Source organism: Entelurus aequoreus, linkage group LG22 (genome assembly GCF_033978785.1).
Source record: "Entelurus aequoreus isolate RoL-2023_Sb linkage group LG22, RoL_Eaeq_v1.1, whole genome shotgun sequence".
Taxonomy (NCBI): domain Eukaryota; kingdom Metazoa; phylum Chordata; class Actinopteri; order Syngnathiformes; family Syngnathidae; genus Entelurus; species Entelurus aequoreus.
In genome coordinates this window covers 45,672,324-45,696,022 of record NC_084752.1, presented here as the reverse complement: position 1 = coordinate 45,696,022, position 23,699 = coordinate 45,672,324, and the positions used below count along the sequence as shown (strand labels likewise).

Sequence of the window (23,699 nt, the reverse complement as noted above, 5' to 3'; positions counted from 1 at the left end):
ATGGAAGAAAATGCATATTTTACGAAAAAAATTTTTTGCAAAAAAGTCGTAGGGGGGGACCCTTACAAAAAATTCAAAAAAACGGATTCGCTTCAGCAGCACAATTTTGGTGCTGTAGTTGTAGGAGATGTCTTAAAACGTCATCAGGAGTCCCGACAAAATCTAAAAATGGCAGAAAATGCTTTTTTTGGGAAAACTTTTTTTCACAAAAAAAAATTCAAAAAACAGACTTGCTTTAGCAGCACAATTCTGATGCTGTAGTTGTAGGAGATGTCTCAAAACGTCATCAGGAGTCCCGACAAACCCCGTAAATGGAAGAAAATGCATATTTTATGAAAAAAAATTTTTGCAAAAAAGTCGTAAGGGGGGACCCTTACAAAAAATTCAAAAAAACGGATTCGCTTCAGCAGCACAATTCTGGTGCTGTAGTTGTAGGAGATGTCTCAAGACGTCATCAGGAGTCCCGACAAAACCCGTAAATGGAAGAAAATGCATATTTTACGAAAAAAAATTTTTGCAAAAAAGTCGAAAGGGGGCACCCTTACAAAAAATTCAAAAAAACGGACTTGCTTCAGCAGCACAATTCTGGTGCTGTAGTTGTAGGAGATGTCTCAAAACGTCATCAGGAGTCCCGACAAAACCCGTAAATGTAAGAAAATGGAAGAAAATGCATATTTTAAGAAAACATTTTTTTGCAAATAAGTCGTAAGGGGGGGATCCTTACAAAAAAATTCAAAAAAACGGATTCGCTTCAGCAGCACAATTTTGGTGCTGTAGTTGTAGGAGATGTCTCAAAACGTCATCAGGAGTCCCGACAAAATCTAAAAATGGCAGAAAATGCTTTTTTTGGGAAAACTTTTTTTCACAAAAAAAAATTCAAAAAACAGACTTGCTTCAGCAGCACAATTCTGGTGCTGTAGTTGTAGGAGATGTCTCAAAACGTCATCAGGAGTCCCGACAAAACCCGTAAATGTAAGAAAATGGAAGAAAATGCATATTTTACGAAAAAAAAATTTTGCAAAAAAGTCGAAAGGGGGCACCCTTACAAAAAATTAAAAAAAACGGACTTGCTTCAGCAGCACAATTCTGGTGCTGTAGTTGTAGGAGATGTCTCAAAACGTCATCAGGAGTCCCGACAAAACCCGTAAATGGAAGAAAATGCATATTTTACGAAAAAAATTTTTTGCAAAAAAGTCGTAAGGGGGGACCCTTACAAAAAATTCAAAAAAACGGACTTGCTTCAGCAGCACAATTCTGGTGTTGTTGTTGTAGGAGATGTCTCAAAACGTCATCAGGAGTCCCGACAAAACCCGTAAATGTAAGAAAATGTAAGAAAATGCATATTTTAAGAAAACATTTTTTTTCAAAAAAGTCGTAAGGGGGGACCCTTACAAAAAATTCAAAAAAATGGATTTGTTTCAGCAGCACAATTCTGGTGCTGTAGTTGTAGGAGATGTCTCAAAACGTCATCAGGAGTCCCGAAAAAACCCGTAAATGGAAGAAAATGGAAGAAAATGCATATTTTACGAAAAAAAATTTTTGCAAAAAAGTCGTAAGGGGGCACCCTTACAAAAAATTCAAAAAAACGGATTCGCTTCAGCAGCACAATTTTGGTGCTGTAGTTGTAGGAGATGTCTCAAAACGTCATCAGGAGTCCCGACAAAACCCGTAAATGGAAGAAAATGGAAGAAAATGCATATTTTACGAAAACATTTTTTGCAAAAAAGTCGTAAGGGGGTACCCTTACAAAAAATTCAAAAAAACGGATTCGCTTCAGCAGCACAATTTTGGTGCTGTAGTTGTAGGAGATGTCTCAAAACGTCATCAAGAGTCCCGACAAAACCTAAAAATGGCAGAAATTCTTTTTTTGGGAAGACTTTTTTTCACAAAATTTAAAAAAAAAAACAGACTTGCTTCAGCAGCACAATTCTGGTGCTGTAGTTGTAGGAGATGTCTCAAAACGTCATCAGGAGTCCCGACAAAACCCGTAAATGTAAGAAAATGGAAGAAAATGTATATTTTACGGAAATTTTTTTTTGCAAAAAAGTCGTAAGGGGGGACCCTTACAAAAAATTCAAAAAAACGGACTTGCTTCAGCAGCACAATTCTGGTGCTGTAGTTGTAGGAGATGTCTCAAAACGTCATCAGGAGTCCCGACAAAACCTAAAAATGGCAGAAAATGCTTTTTTTGGGAAAACTTTTTTTCACAGAAAAAAATTCAAAAAACAGACTTGCTTCAGCAGCACAATTCTGGTGCTGTAGTTGTAGGAGATGTCTCAAAACGTCATCAGGAGTCCCGACAAAACCCGTAAATGTAAGAAAATGGAAGAAAATCCATATTTTACGAAAAAAAAATTTTGCAAAAAAGTCGTAAGGGGGGACCCTTACAAAAAATTCAAAAAAACGGATTCGCTTCAGCAGCACAATTTTGGTGCTGTAGTTGTAGGAGATGTCTCAAAACGTCATCAGGAGTCCCGACAAAACCCGTAAATGGAAGAAAATGCATATTTTACGAAAACATTTTTTTGCAAAAAAGTCGTAAGGGGGGACCCTTACAAAAAATTCAAAAAAACGGATTCGCTTCAGCAGCACAATTTTGGTGCTGTAGTTGTAGGAGATGTCTCAAAACGTCATCAGGAGTCCCGACAAAACCCGTAAATGGAAGAAAATGGATGAAAATGCATATTTTCCGAAAAAAATTTTTAGCAAAAAAGTCGTAAAAAATTGAAAAAAACGCATTCGCTTCAGCAGCACAATTTTGGTGCTGTAGTTGTAGGAGATGTCTCAAAACGTCATCAGAAGTCCCGACAAAACCCGTAAATGTAAGAAAATGGAAGAAAATGCATATTTTACGAAAAAAAATTTTAGCAAAAAAGTCGTAAGGGGGGACCCTTACAAAAAATTGAAAAAAACGCATTCGCTTCAGCAGCACAATTTTGGTGCTGTAGTTGTAGGAGATGTCTCAAAACGTCATCAAGAGTCCCGACAAAACCTAAAAATGGCAGAAAATGCTTTTTTTGGGAAGACTTTTTTTCACAAAATTAAAAAAAAAAAACAGACTTGCTTCAGCAGCACAATTCTGGTGCTGTAGTTGTAGGAGATGTCTCAAAACGTCATCAGGAGTCCCGACAAAACCCGTAAATGTAAGAAAATGTAAGAAAATGCATATTTTAAGAAAACATTTTTTTGCAAAAAAGTCGTAAGGGGGGACCCTTACAAAAAATTCAAAAAAACTGATTCGCTTCAGCAGCACAATTTTGGTGCTGTAGTTGTAGGAGATGTCTCAAAACGTCATCAGGAGTCCCGACAAAACCCGTAAATGTAAGAAAATGGAAGAAAATGTATATTTTACGAAAAAAATTTTTTGCAAAAAAGTCGTAAGGGGACCCTTACAAAAAATTCAAAAAAATGGATTTGTTTCAGCAGCACAATTCTGGTGCTGTAGTTGTAGGAGATGTCTCAAAACGTCATCAGGAGTCCCGACAAAACCCGTAAATGGAAGAAAATTGAAGAAAATGCATATTTTACGAAAAAAAAATTTGCAAAAAAGTCGTAAGGGGGGACCCTTACAAAAAATTCAAAAAAACGGATTCGCTTCAGCAGCACAATTTTGGTGCTGTAGTTGTAGGAGATGTCTCAAAACGTCATCAAGAGTCCCGACAAAACCTAAAAATGGCAGAAAATGCTTTTTTTGGGAAGACTTTTTTTCACAAAATTAAAAAAAAAAAACAGACTTGCTTCAGCAGCACAATTCTGGTGCTGTAGTTGTAGGAGATGTCTCAAAACGTCATCAGGAGTCCCGACAAAACCCGTAAATGTAAGAAAATGGAAGAAAATGCATATTTTACGGAAAAATTTTTTTGCAAAAAAGTCGTAAGGGGGGACCCTTACAAAAAATTCAAAAAAACGGATTCGCTTCAGCAGCACAATTTTGGTGCTGTAGTTGTAGGAGATGTCTCAAAACGTCATCAGGAGTCCCGACAAAACCTAAAAATGGCAGAAAATGCTTTTTTTGGGAAAACTTTTTTCCACAAAAATTTTTTCAAAAAACAGACTTGCTTCAGCAGCACAATTCTGGTGCTGTAGTTGTAGGAGATGTCTCAAAACGTCACCAGGAGTCCCGACAAAACCTAAAAATGGCAGAAAATGATTTTTTTGGGAAAACTTTTTTTCACAGAAAAAAATTCAAAAAACAGACTTGCTTCAGCAGCACAATTCTGGTGCTGTAGTTGTAGGAGATGTCTCAAAACGTCATCAGGAGTCCCGACAAAACCCGTAAATGTAAGAAAATGGAAGAAAATCCATATTTTACGAAAAAAAATTTTTGCAAAAAAGTCGTAAGGGGGGACCCTTACAAAAAATTCAAAAAAACGGATTCGCTTCAGCAGCACAATTTTGGTGCTGTAGTTGTAGGAGATGTCTCAAAACGTCATCAGGAGTCCCGACAAAACCCGTAAATGGAAGAAAATGGAAGAAAATGCATATTTTAAGAAAACATTTTTTTGCAAAAAAGTCGTAAGGGGGGACCCTTACCAAAAATTCCAAAAAACGGATTCGCTTCAGCAGCACAATTTTGGTGCTGTAGTTGTAGGAGATGTCTCAAAACGTCATCAGGAGTCCCGACAAAACCCGTAAATGGAAGAAAATGCATATTTTACGAAAACATTTTTTTGCAAAAAAGTCGTAAGGGGGGACCCTTACCAAAAATTCCAAAAAACGGATTCGCTTCAGCAGCACAATTTTGGTGCTGTAGTTGTAGGAGATGTCTCAAAACGTCATCAGGAGTCCCGACAAAACCCGTAAATGGAAGAAAATGGATGAAAATGCATATTTTCCGAAAAAAATTTTTAGCAAAAAAGTTGTAAAAAATTGAAAAAAACGCATTCGCTTCAGCAGCACAATTCTGGTGCTGTAGTTGTAGGAGATGTCTTAAAACGTCATCAGAAGTCCCGACAAAACCCGTAAATGTAAGAAAATGGAAGAAAATGCATATTTTACGAAAAAAAATTTTAGCAAAAAAGTCGTAAGGGGGGATCCTTACAAAAAATTGAAAAAAACGCATTCGCTTCAGCAGCACAATTTTGGTGCTGTAGTTGTAGGAGATGTCTCAAAACGTCATCAGGAGTCCCGACAAACCCCGTAAATGGAAGAAAATGTATATTTTACGAAAAAAAATTTTTGCAAAAAAGTCGTAAGGGGGGACCCTTACAAAAAATTCAAAAAAACGGATTCGCTTCAGCAGCACAATTTTGGTGCTGTAGTTGTAGGAGATGTCTCAAAACGTCATCAGGAGTCCCGACAAAATCTAAAAATGGCAGAAAATGCTTTTTTTGGGAAAACTTTTTTTCACAAAAAAAAATTCAAAAAACAGACTTGCTTTAGCAGCACAATTCTGATGCTGTAGTTGTAGGAGATGTCTCAAAACGTCATCAGGAGTCCCGACAAACCCCGTAAATGGAAGAAAATGCATATTTTACGAAAAAAAATTTTTGCACAAAAGTCGTAAGGGGGGACCCTTACAAAAAATTCAAAAAAACGGATTCGCTTCAGCAGCACAATTTTGGTGCTGTAGTTGTAGGAGATGTCTCAAAACGTCATCAGGAGTCCCGACAAAACCCGTAAATGGAAGAAAATGGAAGAAAATGCATATTTTACGAAAAAAAATTTTGCAAAAAAGTCGTAAGGGGGGACCCTTACAAAAAATTCAAAAAAACGGATTCGCTTCAGCAGCACAATTTTGGTGCTGTAGTTGTAGGAGATGTCTCAAAACGTCATCAAGAGTCCCGACAAAACCTAAAAATGGCAGAAATTCTTTTTTTGGGAAGACTTTTTTTCACAAAATTTAAAAAAAAAAACAGACTTGCTTCAGCAGCACAATTCTGGTGCTGTAGTTGTAGGAGATGTCTCAAAACGTCATCAGGAGTCCCGACAAAACCCGTAAATGTAAGAAAATGGAAGAAAATGCATATTTTACGGAAAAATTTTTTTGCAAAAAAGTCGTAAGGGGGGACCCTTACAAAAAATTCAAAAAAACGGACTTGCTTCAGCAGCACAATTCTGGTGCTGTAGTTGTAGGAGATGTCTCAAAACGTCATCAGGAGTCCCGACAAAACCTAAAAATGGCAGAAAATGCTTTTTTTGGGAAAACTTTTTTTCACAAAAAAAATTTCAAAAAACAGACTTGCTTCAGCAGCACAATTCTGGTACTGTAGTTGTAGGAGATGTCTCAAAACGTCACCAGGAGTCCCGACAAAACCTAAAAATGGCAGAAAATGATTTTTTTGGGAAAACTTTTTTTCACAGAAAAAAATTCAAAAAACAGACTTGCTTCAGCAGCACAATTCTGGTGCTGTAGTTGTAGGAGATGTCTCAAAACGTCATCAGGAGTCCCGACAAAACCCGTAAATGTAAGAAAATGGAAGAAAATCCATATTTTACGAAAAAAAATTTTTGCAAAAAAGTCGTAAGGGGGGACCCTTACAAAAAATTCAAAAAAACGGATTCGCTTCAGCAGCACAATTTTGGTGCTGTAGTTGTAGGAGATGTCTCAAAACGTCATCAGGAGTCCCGACAAAACCCGTAAATGGAAGAAAATGCATATTTTACGAAAACATTTTTTTGCAAAAAAGTCGTAAGGGGGGACCCTTACAAAAAATTCAAAAAAACGGATTCGCTTCAGCAGCACAATTTTGGTGCTGTAGTTGTAGGAGATGTCTCAAAACGTCATCAGGAGTCCCGACAAAACCTAAAAATGGCAGAAAATGCTTTTTTTGGGAAAACTTTTTTTCACAAAAAAAAAATTCAAAAAACAGACTTGCTTCAGCAGCACAATTCTGGTGCTTTAGTTGTAGGAGATGTCTCAAAACGTCATCAGGAGTCCCGACAAAACCCGTAAATGGAAGAAAATGGATGAAAATGCATATTTTCCGAAAAAAATTTTTAGCAAAAAAGTCGTAAAAAATTGAAAAAAACGCATTCGCTTCAGCAGCACAATTTTGGTGCTGTAGTTGTAGGAGATGTCTCAAAACGTCATCAGAAGTCCCGACAAAACCCGTAAATGTAAGAAAATGGAAGAAAATGCATATTTTACGAAAAAAAATTTTAGCAAAAAAGTCGTAAGGGGGGACCCTTACAAAAAATTGAAAAAAACGCATTCGCTTCAGCAGCACAATTTTGGTGCTGTAGTTGTAGGAGATGTCTCAAAACGTCATCAGGAGTCCCGACAAAACCTAAAAATGGCAGAAAATGCTTTTTTTGGGAAAACTTTTTTCCACAAAATTTTTTTCAAAAAACAGACTTGCTTCAGCAGCACAATTCTGGTGCTGTAGTTGTAGGAGATGTCTCAAAACGTCATCAGGAGTCCCGACAAAACCCGTAAATGTAAGAAAATGAAAGAAAATCCATATTTTACGAAAAAAAATTTTTGCAAAAAAGTCGTAAGGGGGGACCCTTACAAAAAATTCAAAAAAACGGATTCGCTTCAGCAGCACAATTTTGGTGCTGTAGTTGTAGGAGATGTCTCAAAACGTCATCAGGAGTCCCGACAAAACCCGTAAATGGAAGAAAATGCATATTTTACGAAAAAAAATTTTTGCAAAAAAGTCGTAAGGGGGGACCCTTACAAAAAATTCAAAAAAACGGATTCGCTTCAGCAGCACAATTTTGGTGCTGTAGTTGTAGGAGATGTCTCAAAACGTCATCAGGAGTCCCGACTAAACCCGTAAATGTAAGAAAATGGAAGAAAATGCATATTTTACGAAAAAAAAATTTTGCAAAAAAGTCGTAAGGGGGGACCTAATTACCGATTCCGATATCAAGCGATACCGATATATACAGTGGTGGAATGAACACGTTATTATGCCTAATTTTGTTGTGATGCCCCGCTGGATGCATTAAACCAGTGGTCCCCAACCTTTTTGTAGTTGGGGACCTGTCAACACTTGAAAATTTGTCCCATAAAGAAATACAATCATGTTTGCTTATGGACTGTATCCCTGCAGACTGTATTGATCTATATTGACATACACAATATGTAAATATTGTGTTTTTTATGTTGATTTAATAAAAATATTATTATTATTATTTTTATTTTTTTCCCTTGCGCGGCCCGGTACCAATGGGCCGCGGCCCGGTGGTTGGGGACCACTGCATTAAACAATGTAACTTTACCATGAATTGATTAATGTGGACCCCGACTTAAACAAGTTGAAAAACTTATTGGGGTGTTATCATTTAGTGGTCAATTGTACGGAATATGTACTGTACTGTGCAATCTACTAATACACAAGTTTCAATCAATCAATCAAAAACAAGGTTTTCCAAAATAAGAGAACAACTTCAACTCAAGTTATGGAAAGAAGTGCCAACATGGCACTGCCATATTTATTATTGAAGTCACAAAGTGCATTATTTTTTTTAACATGCCTCAAAACAGCAGCTTGGAATTTGGGACATGCTCTCCCTGAAATAATCCTGATACCCACTACAACTATGGGAAATACTATACTTTGGACTTTCACAAAGTGCATTATTTTTTTATTTTTTTTAAACATGCCTCAAAACAACAGCTACAAAAACAATGAAGGCACACAGCTTCAGTCCAGAGTATACTAGAGCAGTGGTCCCCAACCACCCGGTACCGGTCCGCGGACCGATTGGTACCGGGCCGCACAAGAAATTTTTTTATTTTTTATTTTTATTTTTTTAATGAAATCAACATAAAAAACACAATATATACGTTATATATCAATATAGATCAATACAGTCTGTAGGGATACAGTCCGTAAGCACACATGATTGTATTAATTTATGTAAAAAAAAAAAAAAAAAATTTTTTTTTTTTTTTTTTAATACACCCCCCCACCCACCCCACCCCCCGGTCCGTGGGACAAATTTTCAAGCGTTGACCGGTCCGCAGCTACAAAAAGGTTGGGGACCACTGTACTAGAGCATACTTGCCAACCTTGACACCTCCCAATTCGGGAGATGGGGGCGTGGGGTTGAGGTGGGCGGGGTTGGGGGTGCAGGGTTTGGTGGTAGCGGAGGTGTAAATTGTAGCGTCCTGGAAGAGTTAGTGCTGCAAGGGGTTCCTAGGTATTTGTTCTGTTGTGTTTATGTTGTGTTACGGTGCGGATGTTCTCCCGAAATGTGTTTGTCATTCTTGTTTGGTGTGGGTTCACAGTGTGGCGTATATTTGTAACAGTGTTAAAGTTGTTTATACGTCCACCCTCAGTGTCACCTGTATGGCTGTTGATCAAGTATGCTTTGCATTCACTTATGTGTGTGTGTACAAGCTGCATATATTATGTGACTGGGCCGGCACGCTGTTTGTATGGAGGAAAAGCGGACGTGACGACAGGTTGTAGAGGACGCTGAAGGCAGTGCCTTTAAGGCACGCCCCCAATAATGTTGTCCGGGTGGAAATCGGGAGAAATTCGGGAGAATGGTTGCCCCGGGAGATTTTCGGGAGGGTTGGTAAGTATGCCCTATGTCCGTGTTTTACCGGATATGTACCGCTCCGTACAGCGGCGTTTTAAAAAGTCATTAATTCAACTTTTTGAAACCGATACCGATCATTTCCGATATTACATTTTAAAGCATTTATCGGCCGATATTATCGGACATCTCTACAGGAAATATATTTTTACTAGTGAAACAACCACACTAAAATCCACAAGATATCAAATAGAAGGAGGCAACAACACAACATGCGAGTACACGCACAAATACACACTACTACTTCGAGGTAATAATGTACAACAAACCAGTGATTGACGTGACAAGCTTGCCATCCTATAATACCCCGTCTGTGGACAAGGAGACCGCAGCCATCCAAGCACATTCATACTAGCGCTCAAACAATCCAAAAGAGCAGCCATAACTACCCGCAAACACAGTTGAACTAATGCTGCTCTGTCTGGGCGATGACGTAGGCAACAGGCACCGCCTCTTAAAGGGACATACAAACACTCTGGTCTCATGAAACATCTCAACTGCATATGCTAGACCAGAGGTGGCCACACCTTTTCTGCAGGCCAGCTACTTTTCAATGTACCAAGTGGAGGGGATCTACCTCATTCATATATATCATTTATATTGATGTATTTATGAAAGAGAGGTGAACAAGTGAAAGGTGTTTCATGATAATACAAGCATGTTTAACATTCCTTTCTTTCATGAAGACAAGAATATAAGTTGGTATGATTGTGATGACTTGCATTGATTGGAATCAGACAGTTAGTGATGATAACCTCCACATTTTACAATGAAGTCCTCCTTTCTGTCCAATACCACATGAAAGTTTGTCCAGCTTCCATACTCCTTTTTATGCACTTTACAAGAAATACATTGGCGGCAAACTCCCTAGCTTGCTAGCTCGTGTGCGCTAGCTTTCTGAGACTCTTATTTTGTTAGCGCAGGCAGGATGAAGCAGGGCTTTTATTGTGAAGACAGGAACTGTGCAGTCGGTCTTTAGAGTTTTGACGGCAGGTACGGCGCGAGAGTCTGTTGAAATAAAAAGGGTTTCTGGCCTTCCTGTCGGTCGTTTTTTCTTAATAATGATCTGGCAGCAGCCAGCGTCATCTCACAAGACCCTCGGGTGCCGTGAATGTCAATCAAGAAGACCAAAGTGACGTCTTGGTGAAGATTGATGATCGATCATTTTTAGGTCTATTTTTTGAATGCCTGGCTGGCGATGGACTGACACACCCTCCACCATCCACCGCTAGCTCGCCATCCACATAATGTGTGCTAGACAATTAGATTTTTTTAACGCTATGATTACGTACCGTAGTAATTCATTGTATTTATTAAAGAGTAGTTCTGTTAGGAATTCAATTACATTTCTGGCAAAGTAACCATAATTAATTATCTTAAAAAAAAGTAATTTTCCAAACACGAGGTGTGCCGCACTTAAAAACACAATCTTCACTTCCGTCTCATTCTGTTGATAACATGAAAAGTGTCCTCCAGGCGACGTTCTGTGGAGTCAGGACTACGGCTCCCCTGTCGTGGGGGTCTATCTTTACCTGGGCGACTCGCTGAGACACGCCCCCCACCTGTCACTTGCCACGGAAACGCTGCGCTTCCTCACCTTCTCTTCGGCCGGCGACCAGACGGACGCCCACTCCACTCTTAAGTGGAGCTATCAGTTTGTGAAAGAGCAAGCCAGCGCACACACACAACTTGTGTAAGTAAGATACGCACACGTGCAGTATAAAGAATAAGAAACTTGTCATATAAAATAACAATTTGTCACACACACTTCTTGCTAATGGCAGTGTTGTTGTGTTTAAACAGAATCATTTTGTGGGATTTCCATTCATTCATGGGAATAAATGGGGAATTTACTGTCATTTTTTAATTGCTTCATCTTGGTAAGAACCAAAATAAATGTGTAGTGGATTGTCCGAAGCTTAAGCAGGCAACAAAAGTAGTTTAGTACAACAAATTTATTTACCCATTTTTACACGCTGAGTCACAAGGACTAGGGACCGCTGCAGTTTCCACATAGACAGGTGTCTCGCACTTTCACAGACGTATCAATTTTATAAGGGCCAAATGTCACACCAGTTAGCAAACCTTGCCTTAAATTTATCTTTGTCCAACTCTGGCTAATTCTGATGCACTTGCAGCAAGAAGCATCCTCTGCCAACAACGACAGAGGATGAAGAGGTTAAAAGAAATTTTTCGTCTCACATCGTCTGTGCTTCTACACTCCAAACCACCAAAATTCTAATAACAATCCCCTTATGTTAAAAACAAGAAATCACAAGTTTTCAACAAACACACAGACAAATAATCACATATAAAACAACTCAATCCAACCATAATTTACCCCATTCCAGGTTGTTTTTGGAGAACCTGACTAAACCTATCTTTTATCAAAAATAGATTCAGCAATTAGTCTTATCGATCCGGCTCTCTCCAGGCAGAAAATGTTTACACTTTAAAGCAAACTGCTTACCTTGTGATGCGCGCGTGCAACACACTGTCTGCCTGACTGAGAGAGCGGGAGCAGCTGTCGACCTGTAGCTTCTAAACCATCCTGTTCGTGACGCCAATTTGTGTAGTGGATTGTCCGAAGCTTAAGCAGGCAACAAAAGTAGTTTAGTACAACAAATTTATTTACCCATTGTCAGAAGTGCAGGTTGAATTAAGTTGTCCGTGCAGACAGACCACATGTTACTCCGGAGCAAACAAGACACACACAAGCCAAAATCACTGTCGAGTTCCGGTCTTCTGCCATTTTTTATATGTCTCTTGTGCGTCACTGGTTTTTATCTAGTGCGTCATGATTGTTTTGTTTTGGTGTTGTCTGTTCCAAAACAACCTTGTATCTCTTAGTCATATTTGGAAATTCTAAACATTCTGTAGACAGGTTGGAATAACTCCATATTCACCTTTGTCCCACAACTGGTCCATTCAATGGCACTAAATAGAAGAGAATTAAAAATGAGCGGACATTCTTAAAAGACAAGAAATATAGGTCAAAAGGTCAGAAATTCTACGACAAATGCAAATTCTGTAGAACTTCTATCCTGCACAGAAAATACTACACATTTTAACAGATGAACCAATAAATCAACCTTTTTAAGTAATAATGATAACCGCGGTAAAACACCTGACAATTAGAAGTACGGTTTTAAATTTAAATGATTTAGATTTTGATAACTGCACTTTGATAAAACTCACGGACTGACTGGCGCCCGCCGGCTAGCTTAAATGCTAATATGAAAACAAGAGACATTAAGATCTTTCCCCATTAAGAAACGACATTCCCCAATCTAAACGTATTTAAACACATTGCTGTCTGAGCAACAAGGATATTCAGTTGTCTACGTTTAACCTACAAGCTGTGCTCTTTTAGAACAGAGTGATACAAGACAGAGGTGTTTTTTCAGTGCATTCAAGGACTGCTGAACAAAGTAGGACGCCACAATGCCCCTCAAAAATAAATAATAATAGTAATAATAACTGATTTTATTTGACACACTTTTCATTTAAATCCTTCTTAAAGTGCTACGGTACAAGCCAACATTTAAACAATAAAAGCTTAGCCATTAAGTCAGAGAAAATACTAGGAATAAAACACTAGAAACACAAAACATGCAAAACAGTGGGGTTTCTACTTATTTCAGTTATTTAAAAAAACTTGTTGAATAGATTTCAGTTTGCATAACAACTTTCTGAGCACATTCAACAATATTAATAATATTGACAACCGTGATCATTTTTGCCGCGATAACCGTGAAGTTAAATATTTTTATGTCTTTACATCCCTAATCACAACAAAGTACTAGAAGAGAAACCAAAGAAACGACGGACTGTATTTTTCGGAGTATAAGTCGCTCCGGAGTATAAGTCGCACCGGCCGAAAATGCATAATAAAGAAGGAAAAAAACATATATAAGTCGCACTGGAGTATAAGTCGCATTTTTTGGGGAAATGTATTTGATAAAACCTAACACCAAGAATAGACATTTGAAAGGCAATTTAAAATGTCTAAAGAATAGTGAACAACAGGCTGAATAAGTGTACGTTATATGAGGCATAAATAACCAACTGGTATGTTAACGTAACATATTATGGTAAGAGTCATTCAAATAACTATAACATATAGAACATGCTATACGTTTACCAAACAATCTGTCACTCCTAATCGCTAAATCCCATGAAATCTTATACGTCTAGTCTCTTACGTGAATGACATCAATAATATTTGATAATTTACGCTAATGTGTTAATCATTTCACACATAAGTCGCTCCTGAGTATAAGTCGCACCCCCGGCCAAACTATGAAAAAAACTGCGACTTATAGTCCGAAAAATACGGTACTAGAAATTAGGGATTTCACCATGTTTGCTACTTATTATTTTAATGCTAGTACGCCTAATCAATAATCAATAAAGTCAACAATAAAAGTAAGGCATTTTTGCGTTGACTTAACTGTGGACGGAGTCTCAGAATTGGCCATTATTATGAAATCCATATTTATATCGGGGAAACTGACATAAATGTGACTGAAGTGCTGTCACTGCGAGGAAAAGGAACATTTGTTCTGGAAAAGAACATGTCCTGGACCGCTCATTCATCCCCGAAACACGTCCTAAACTAGGGTTGTACGGTATACCGGTACTACCGTATTTTTCGGAGTATAAGTCGCACCGGCCGAAAATGCATAATAAAGAAGAAAAAAAACATATATAAGTCGCACTGGAGTACAAGTCGCATTTTTAGGGGAAATGTATTTGATAAAAGCCAACAGCAAGAATAGACATTTGAAAGGCAATTTAAAATGTCTAAAGAATAGTGAACAACAGGCTGAATAAGTGTACGTTATATGAGGCATAAATAACCAACTGGTATGTTAACGTAACATATTATGGTAAGAGTCATTCAAATAACTATAACATATAGAACATGCTATACGTTTACCAAACAATCTGTCACTCCTAATCGCTAAATCCCATGAAATCTTATACGTCTAGTCTCTTACGTGAATGACATCAATAATATTATTTGATATTTTACACTAATGAGTTAATCATTTCACACATAAGTCGCTCCTGAGTATAAGTCGCACCCCCGGCCAAACTATGAAATAAACTGCGACTTATAGTCTGAAAAATACGGTACTAGAAATTAGGGATTTCACCATGTTTGCTACTTATTATTTTAGTGCTAGTACGCCTAATCAATAATCACTAAAGTCAACAATAAAAGTAAGGCATTTTTGCGTTGACTTAACTGTGGACGGAGTCTCAGAATTGGCCATTATTATGAAATCCACATTTATAGCGGGGAAACTGACATAAATGTGACTGAAATGCTGTCACTGCGAGGAAAAGGAACATTTGTTCTGGAAAAGAACATGTCCTGGACCGCTCATTCATCCCTGAAACACGTCCTAAACTAGGGTTGTACGGTATACCGGTACTACCGTATTTCTCGGAGTATAAGTCGCACCGGCCGAAAATGCATAATAAAGAAGGAAAAAAACATATATAAGTCACACTGGAGTATAAGTCGCATTTTTTGGGGGAAATGTATTTGCTAAAAGCCAACAGCAAGAATAGACATTTGAAAGGCAATTTAAAATATCTAAAGAATAGTGAACAACAGGCTGTATAAGTGTACGTTATATGAGGCATAAATAACCAACTGGTATGTCAACGTAACATATTATGGTAAGAGTCATTCAAATAACTATAACATATAGAACATACTATACGTTTACCAAACAATCTGTCACTCCTAATCGCTAAATCCCATGAAATCTTATACGTCTAGTCTCTTATGTGAATGACATCAATAATATTATTTGATATTTTACGCTAATGTGTTAATAATTTCCCACATAAGTCGCTCCTGAGTACAAGTCGCACCCCCGGCCAAACTATGAAAAAAACTGCCACTTATAGTCCGAAAAATACGGTAAGTATTCTAAAGTTTCTTTTTCTTGTCTTTTTAAGGCCGACCCTCTATGTTGGAAAAGTGCACTCCCATCTTTATGCCTCCACTTCCCTTGTTCACCATGGATTCTCCTTAGTGGTGAGTTTAATCCTGTATTTTCCGTGACCATACCAAGTTATGCTATGGCAGCGATGCTCCCACGGTTGCACAACACTACACATATTGGTATGAATCATTTCAATGGTGGGCTTTTATTTTCCATGGCAGCCTCGGGGACTGACTCTCGGCCGGATCGATGGCCCGGAGACGGTTGGTGTGACGGTCAGTGAGCGGGGAGAGTGTGAGATCACACCGTCCACTGATGTGCGCTATCCCCCTGGGAGCATATACAGCCAGAAAAACCACTGGTTGTTAATAGGTAGAACCACCAGCTCTAAAGGGACACCCTGAATATACTATTTTTATTCTATGTCTCATTTCTTTGCTCATGCCTTCATAGGCCACCACGAGCTCCCACCGGTAGCCCACACCACCATGCTGAGGGATTTCCCAGCCAGTCTACAGCACTCAGGCGAAGCCGTCATCCCTCCTCGGTCTCCTTCCTCCCACCAATCCAACTATGGCCAGCATCACGTGAGTCATCATTCACTGCTTTATTCAAGGCCCTTTCTCTCCGTAGCTGCGTAGTTTCTTCTTGTTTACTGGTTCAAGGTTCAAAAAGTTTGGCATGTGCAGAAAAGAAACATATTTCTTTTGTAAAATAAAATGTTTTCTTTGTTGTTCACACTACTGTTGAGTACAGTGAAGAAAGAAGGTAATAATGTAAAAAAATAACAAATTAAGGTATATATAGGGGTGATGGAAGGATGGGCAGCGCCTGAGAGCTGCGGCCTGCCACCATGACCCCTCACTCCCTCCCCTCTGTTGCTAGTTATCTCGAGATGTACGTTGTAATATGTATATGTATATTTTGTGGTCCCTTTTTATTTTGAAAAAATAAATAAATAAATAAATAAAAAAAATAATTAAAAAAATACAATAAAAAAAAAAATATATATATATATATATATATATATATATATATATATATATATATATATATATATATATATAAAAGAAATTAATGAAAATATGTACAAAAAATGTGCAGACAAAGTGACATTGTACATACTGTGTAAAAGTGTACATTACAAATTTATATATCCTCATATATATATATATATATATATATCAGTGACGTGCGGTGAGGTTCATGGCTGGTGAGGCACTGACTTCATCACAGTCAGATTTACAAACATGAATCCTAAAGAGTATCTTATTCACCATTTGATTGGCAGCAGTTAACGGGTTGTGTTTAAAAGCTCATACCAGCATTCTTCCCTGCTTGGCACTCAGCATCAAGGGTTGGAATTGGGGGTTAAATCACCAAAAATTATTCCCGGGCGCCGTTACACACATACAGTTGTTGACAAAATACACTGTACATTCTATACCTCAGCTAACTAAACTATTGAAATGTACAATATAATTCATATAGCAATACCATACTTGCCAACCTTGAGACCTCCGATACCGGGGGGTGGGGGTGGCGTGGTCGGGGGTGGGGCGGGGGCGTGATTAAGAGGGGAATATATTTAAGCTAGAATTCACCAACTCAAGTATTTCATACACACATATATATATATATATATATATATATATATATATATATATATATATATATATATATATATATATATATATATATATATATATATATATATATATATATATATATATATATATATATATATATATATATATATATGTGTGTGTGTGTATGAAATACTTGACTTTCAGTGAATTCTAGCTATATATATATATATTTATTTTATTATACATATAAATAAAAGAAATACTTGAATTTCAGTGTTCTGGAGGCTATCCAGTAGATGGCAGTATTGTCCTGTTTAAGAGTGTCACAACATTGCTGTTTACGGCAGACGAACTGCTTTACGGTAGACTAAACGTGACTGCTGTTGTTGTGTGTTGTTACCGTGCTGGGAGGACGTTAATGAAACTGCCGAACAATAAACCCACATAAGAAACCAAGAACTCGCCCTCGATCATTCTACAGTTATGACGTCATTGGGCAGGCAAGCTGTTTATATTGTGGGAAAGCGGACGTGAGAACAGGCTGTCCCCACTCAGGTCCGCATTGAGCTGGAGGGGGGCGTGGCCTCCAGCTCCGGCTGAATACCGGGAGTTTGTCGGGAGAAAATTTCTGCCGGGAGGTTATCGGGAGAGGCGCTGAATACCGGGAGTCTCCCGCTAAAAACGGGAGGGTTGGCAAGTATGAGCAATACGGTCTCACTGCACAGCAGGCCAGCAGTTAGCCGAGTCCGCAATCCATGTTGAGGCTCACCGCAGTGACGGGCCTCAACAGGCTGCTGATCACAGCAAGTCTCTTCTCAGTATTTGAACGGCAAATGTGAAAATTCAGCGATTTTGAATAAAAATAATCTAAAACTGGTGAAGTTAAATGGAAAATAACTTTATTGTATAATCACTGGATACATATAACAATTGAATTCATTTTTTTTTTTTCCATGATGGCAGGTGAGGCCCTGCCTCACCTGCCTCCCCTGACTGCATGTCACTGATATATATATATGTATGTATGTATGTATGTGTATATATATATATAGGTATGTATGTCTTAATTAGATTATCCAAAAAATAGTGCTCGATACCGTGGTAGAGCGTAATACTTGACAGGCAGAACGACTCCAAAACCGACTAAAGCTGTAACTGCCGCAAGAAACCTGATTGCCCTCTCAACGGGGGGTGCTTACAATCATCAGTTGTTTACCAAGCAAAGGTAATACGCAAGGACATTAACACATCCGACACATACGTAGGATTAACTGAGGGAGAATTCAAAACCAGACGGAACAATCACAAGGCTTCTTTCAGATGCAAAAGACTCCGGAACACTACAGAACTCAGCAAACACATTTGGAATCTCAAAGACAATAATGTTGAATATTCGATAACATGGCAAATTCTTGCATCCAGCGCACCTTACAACAGTGGTAACAAAAGATGCAACCTATGCTTAAAAGAGAAACTGTTTATCATATACCGTCCAGAGTTGTCATCCCTCAACAAGTGCAGCGAAATTGTATCAGCATGCCGTCACAGAAGGAAACACCTCCTAGGTAACACATGAGCCAATCACCACGCCCCTACGCCTGCCTGATTTTTTCCCACACATACATATATATATATATATATATATATATATATATATATATATATATATATATATATACATATATATATATGATGAATAATAAACCTCCTGTCCTTCAGTTCGGGCCAGTCGGCCGCAGCGATAGCAAAGCTGACAGAGGAGGTGAGGACAGGAGGACCTCGGCAACATCCAAGAAACCGGCCGCTGTGCTTCCCATCTATATGAGGCAGGACCGCCTGACTCTGGCTGTCATGACCCTGCTGCTCGGAGGATGGCTGGCTTTTGTTCTCACGTATCCTGTGGTGAGTGTGTTTGGGGGGGCCTTCAACCTGCCCGAGGGAATTATGCAGGCCCCAGTGGCCTAATGGATAAGGCACTGGCCTCCTAAGCCAGGGATTGTGGGTTCGAGTCCCATCTGGGGTGGACTTATTTTCCTGATAGTGTATCTATCAATCCTAGCCGACATTTGTCACATACTGTACCACTGTGGGACCTCTCATTGTACGGATTTTTGAAAATATACGACTAGTTCATTCACTCATTGTGTGTCTCGCAGCGTTGTGTGACTGTGTGTGTGTTGTCAGGGCGGCTGCATACAAAGAGGACAGTTCAACTAATTGTTTTCATTTTGGCCTCCTTCACGCCCTTGTTGTGTTTGTTTGATATCCACTACTGCATAATGTGTACAAACTTTTGCTAAAATAAGGACTTTTGTCGAGGCTGAAACCCATTATTCATGTTTACATTGTTTCTTACGGAGAACTGTGCTTCTATTTTTGAACCCTGGTCAAGGACCAGTTAGGTTTGTAAAGCCAGGTTCCACTGTGTTTATGATTGATATGCAAACAGTTGTTCTTTTTCTTCTGTGTCTTGCAGCGGGCAGCCAAGCAAATGAAGGCTAAGCAGCAGCAAGAGGAGCCGTTTGAATCTCGGGCTCAGTACACCCAGACTGTAACGCTCGTTTCCTCCAGCTCGACACTTTCCACTGGAACAAACCTCTCAAGTGGTAAGGAAGATATTCCCTATTGGACAGTTCAGTTAAGAGAAAATGAGCTTGTTGGTCCCTAAAGGCTGGAGCCAGACACACTGCACTGCAAAAAGTCAGTGTTCAAAAACAAGAACAAAAAAATACAAAAGTAAGGGGCATTTTACTTCAACTAAGCAAAATTATCTGCCAATAGAACAAGAAAATGTGGCTTGTCAAGACTTTCCAAAACAAGTAAAAATTAAAGCTGCAAGCAGCGTTGTTCGGGTCCGCTTTTTGGCAGGTGCTAGTCCTAGGTGTCCCAATACTTTTGTCCAGTGGTAGTCCTGAGTGAGACCTACATAGAGGTTTTTGTTTCGTGTCTCTACGATATTCGTACTGGGAGTTAGAGGAAGTTGTGTCTGAGTTCACATTGTCATTATAGGGTATTGTGTGTATTGAGGACAAAGAAGGAGTAATCGCATTTTCGTTGTCATTTTTGGCACCGTAGCAACTTTAGTGCTGCGGGTCTTTGAAGGCTCGTAAAATCAAAACGGTAGCACGTATCAAAAATCCGTACAGACAGTTTAATCAGAAGGGTTCAATCTCTCTCCTGTAGCAGTTTGAAGCCAAAACGACAAACGCGCTCAGAGGAGATAACGTTTGATGTTTGGTGACCGGTTGTAACAAAAATTTTGTTTTGAAGGAGGAATAGCAAACTTCCTGTTGATTTTCGCTGAAGGATGTCAATCTATAAAATGTAGGTCTAGACGAGACCTACGTAGAGGTATTTGTTTCATGTCTCTAAGACGTTCATACCGGAAGTTACAAGCAGTTTTGTCTGAGTTTTCCTCGGAGGAGCAGTATTTTCTCTGTTTTTTTTCAAAAATTATGTAGAGCACAATTTTGAGTTTTGGGGTTCGTTTTTTTTTTTTTAGATCGCAATTTCCACCAGTCCCGATGTGTGTAAGAAGTTTGGTGAGTTTTGAAGTATTTTAAAGGGGTCAAATTACAGCTCAAAAATCAAAAATGAGTGTTTTTAGTCATTTTTTGTCTTGAAGGGGAAATTGCCAACTTCCTGTTGGTTTTCGCCCGAAGATGTGAAATTATGAATTGTAGGTCTAAGTGAGACCTACATACAGGTTTTTGTTTCATGTCTCTACGACCTTCCTAGTGGGAGTTAGAGGCAGTTTTCTTCCTAGGGGGCGCTAGAGCGCAATTTTGATTTTTGGGGTTTGGTTTTTTGACTATGTGGGCTGGACTTCTTTTCGATTGTGTGTAAAAAATTTGGTGAGTTTTGAAGCATGTTAAGGGGGGCAAAGTAGTGCGCAACGGTGCGGAAGAATAATAATAAAACCTTACAAAAACAATAGGTTCCTTTGTAACCAGTACAAAGGACTCCCAGAGGGAGTCCTTTGTACTGGTTACAGAGCGGACCCTAATTAGCTAACCTCAATGAACCCCAAAATACCTTAAAATACCGTAATTTCCGGACTATAAGCCGCTACTTTTCCCCCTCGTTCTGGTCCCTGCGGCTTATACAAGGGTGCGGCTTATATACGGCCTGTTCTTCTCCGACACCGACGAAGAGGATTTCGGTGGTTTTAGTACGCAGGAGGAAGACGATGACACAATGATTAAAGACTGACTTTTCATATACCGGTAGGCTGGTTATTTTGATAACGTACAGGCGAGCACTTTGTATTACTTTGCACCGTCGTATTATTTGTACTCTGCACGAATGCTGTTCGCCATGTCAAAGATGTGAAAGTTTGATTGAATGATTGAAAGATTTATTGTTAATAAATGGGACGCTTTGCGTTCCCAAACAGTCATCTCTGTCCCGACAATCCCCTCCGTGGTAGCAGGAACCCCTATATACTACGGTAATTACACATCAAAACCCTGCGGCTTATAGTCGGGTGCGGCTTATATATGGAGCAATCTGTATTTTCCCCTACATTTAGCAGGTGCGGCTTATAGTCAGGTGCGGCTTATAGTCCGGAAATTACGGTAAGTATATTCTCACGAATAACAAGTGCACTTTTCTTGATAGAAAAAACAAATATCAGACCTTTTTTCTCAATATTTTGAAAAATATTTTTGAATTAAGTAAGTAATTTAAATTTAGTGCCATTATCTTGACATAATGATATGCGCTCGGCATTACATTTCTGGCATTTTCCCATCCATAACATGACATCATCGCGCCAAATGCGTGCTCTTTCAGTCAATTAGTGCGCAAGGAATATAAATGTGTACATTATATATATATATACACTACCGTTCAAAAGTTTGGGGTCACCCAAACAATTTTGTGGAATAGCCTTCATTTCTAAGAACAAGAATACACTGTCGAGTTTCAGATGAAAGTTCTCTTTTTCTGGCCATTTTGAGCGTTTAATTGACCCCACAAATGTGACGCTCCAGAAACTCAATCTGCTCAAAGGAAGGTCAGTTTTGTAGCTTCTGTAACGAGCTAGAGTGTTTTCAGATGTGTGAACATGATTGCACAAGGGTTTTCTAATCATCAATTAGCCTGCTGAGCCAATGAGCAAACACATTGTACCATTAGAACACTGGAGTGATAGTTGCTGGAAATGGGCCTCTATACACCTATGTAGATATTGCACCAAAAACCAGACATTTGCAGCTAGAATAGTCATTTACCACATTAGCAATGTATAGAGTGTATTTCTTTAAAGTTAAAGGGAAACTTCGGTTTTTTTCAACCTGGGCCCTGTTTTCATAATTTTTTCTGTATATGTGAGTGCTGGATAAAACATTTTTTGAGGTCGCGCCAGTATTGAGCAGGGCAGGCAGCCTCCAGCCCAGCTAACGCTCGTACACAGGGCAACTGGCTCTCGTCAAAATTCGGCCTATAAACATGCATTTTTTTCACACTGACAGGCTCAGATAGTTACAATGAGTGTCCGACAACATACTAGAAAGGAGAAATTAACGTATGTCTCTACCTTTAGCTGGAGATCGCTGTTTGTTGTGAGCTGTGTCCAAATCTCACCACGCTACAAATCTCGTTCCGAAATCTCGCGATAACTCGCGACAAAACACCGGTGGAAAAACAGTTACCTGACTGAGGTGAAGAGAGATGACTGAAGTGATTAACAAACTTTTCTATAAAACTAAAATAACAGTCTTCGGTAATCCAACAGAAAATCACTTCAGTCATCTCTCTTCACCTCAGTCAGGTAACTGTTTTTCCACCGGTGTTTTGTCGCGAGTTATCGCGAGATTTCGGAACGAGATTTGTAGCGTGGTGAGATTTGGACACAGCTCACAACAAACAGCGATCTCCAGCTAAAGGTAGAGACATACGTTAATTTCTCCTTTCTAGTATGTTGTCGGACACTCATTGTAACTATCTGAGCCTGTCAGTGTGAAAAAAATGCATGTTTATAGGCCGAATTTTGACGAGAGCCAGTTGCCCTGTGTACGAGCGTTAGCTGGGCTGGAGGCTGCCTGCCCTGCTCAATACTGGCGCGACCTCAAAAAATGTTTTATCCAGCACTCACATATACAGAAAAAATTATGAAAACAGGGCCCAGGTTGAAAAAAACCGAAGTTTCCCTTTAAGACTAGTTTAAAGTAGGGATGTCCGATAATGGCTTTTTGCCGATATCCGATATTCCGATATTGTCCAACCCTTTAATTACCGATACCGATATCAACCGATACCGATATCAACCGATATATGCAGTCGTGGAATTAACACATTATTATGCCTAATTTGGACAACCAGGTATGGTGAAGATAAGGTACTTTTTTTTAAAATTAGTAAAATAAGATAAATAAATTAAAAACATTTTCTTGAATAAAAAAGAAAGTACAACAATATAAAAACAGTTACATAGAAACTAGTAATGAATGAAAATTAGTAAAATGAAGTGTTAAAGGTTAGTACTATTAGTGGAGCAGCAGCACGCACAATCATGTGTGCTTATGGACTGTATCCCTTGCAGACTGTATTGATATATATTGATATATAATGTAGGAAGCAGAATATTAATAACAGAAAGAAACAACCCTTTTGTGTGAATGAGTGTAAATGGGGGAGGGAGGTTTTT

At 38.8% G+C, this 23,699-nt stretch overlaps 1 protein-coding gene and 1 non-coding gene across 5 annotated transcripts in view; both read left to right on the top strand.

The window, feature by feature from the left end:
* Nucleotides 1-23,699, top strand: part of LOC133639840 (serine/threonine-protein kinase/endoribonuclease IRE1-like) — a 344,495-nt gene that overhangs the window by 305,417 nt on the left and 15,379 nt on the right. For 2 of the 4 annotated variants that reach the window (XM_062033488.1, XM_062033486.1), the window contains exons 9-14: nucleotides 10,972-11,188; nucleotides 15,475-15,553; nucleotides 15,683-15,833; nucleotides 15,915-16,048; nucleotides 18,770-18,952; nucleotides 19,527-19,656. The exons of the other annotated variants lie outside the window; for them this stretch is intronic. In XM_062033488.1, coding sequence (XP_061889472.1) covers nucleotides 10,972-11,188; nucleotides 15,475-15,553; nucleotides 15,683-15,833; nucleotides 15,915-16,048; nucleotides 18,770-18,952; nucleotides 19,527-19,656 — 894 coding nt within the window. The remainder of the gene's footprint in view (nucleotides 1-10,971; nucleotides 11,189-15,474; nucleotides 15,554-15,682; nucleotides 15,834-15,914; nucleotides 16,049-18,769; nucleotides 18,953-19,526; nucleotides 19,657-23,699) is intronic. 4 annotated transcript variants of the gene reach the window in all.
* On the top strand, nucleotides 19,001-19,073 carry trnar-ccu (transfer RNA arginine (anticodon CCU)). Its single transcript has one exon. It is a non-coding gene; the product is annotated as a tRNA-Arg (tRNA).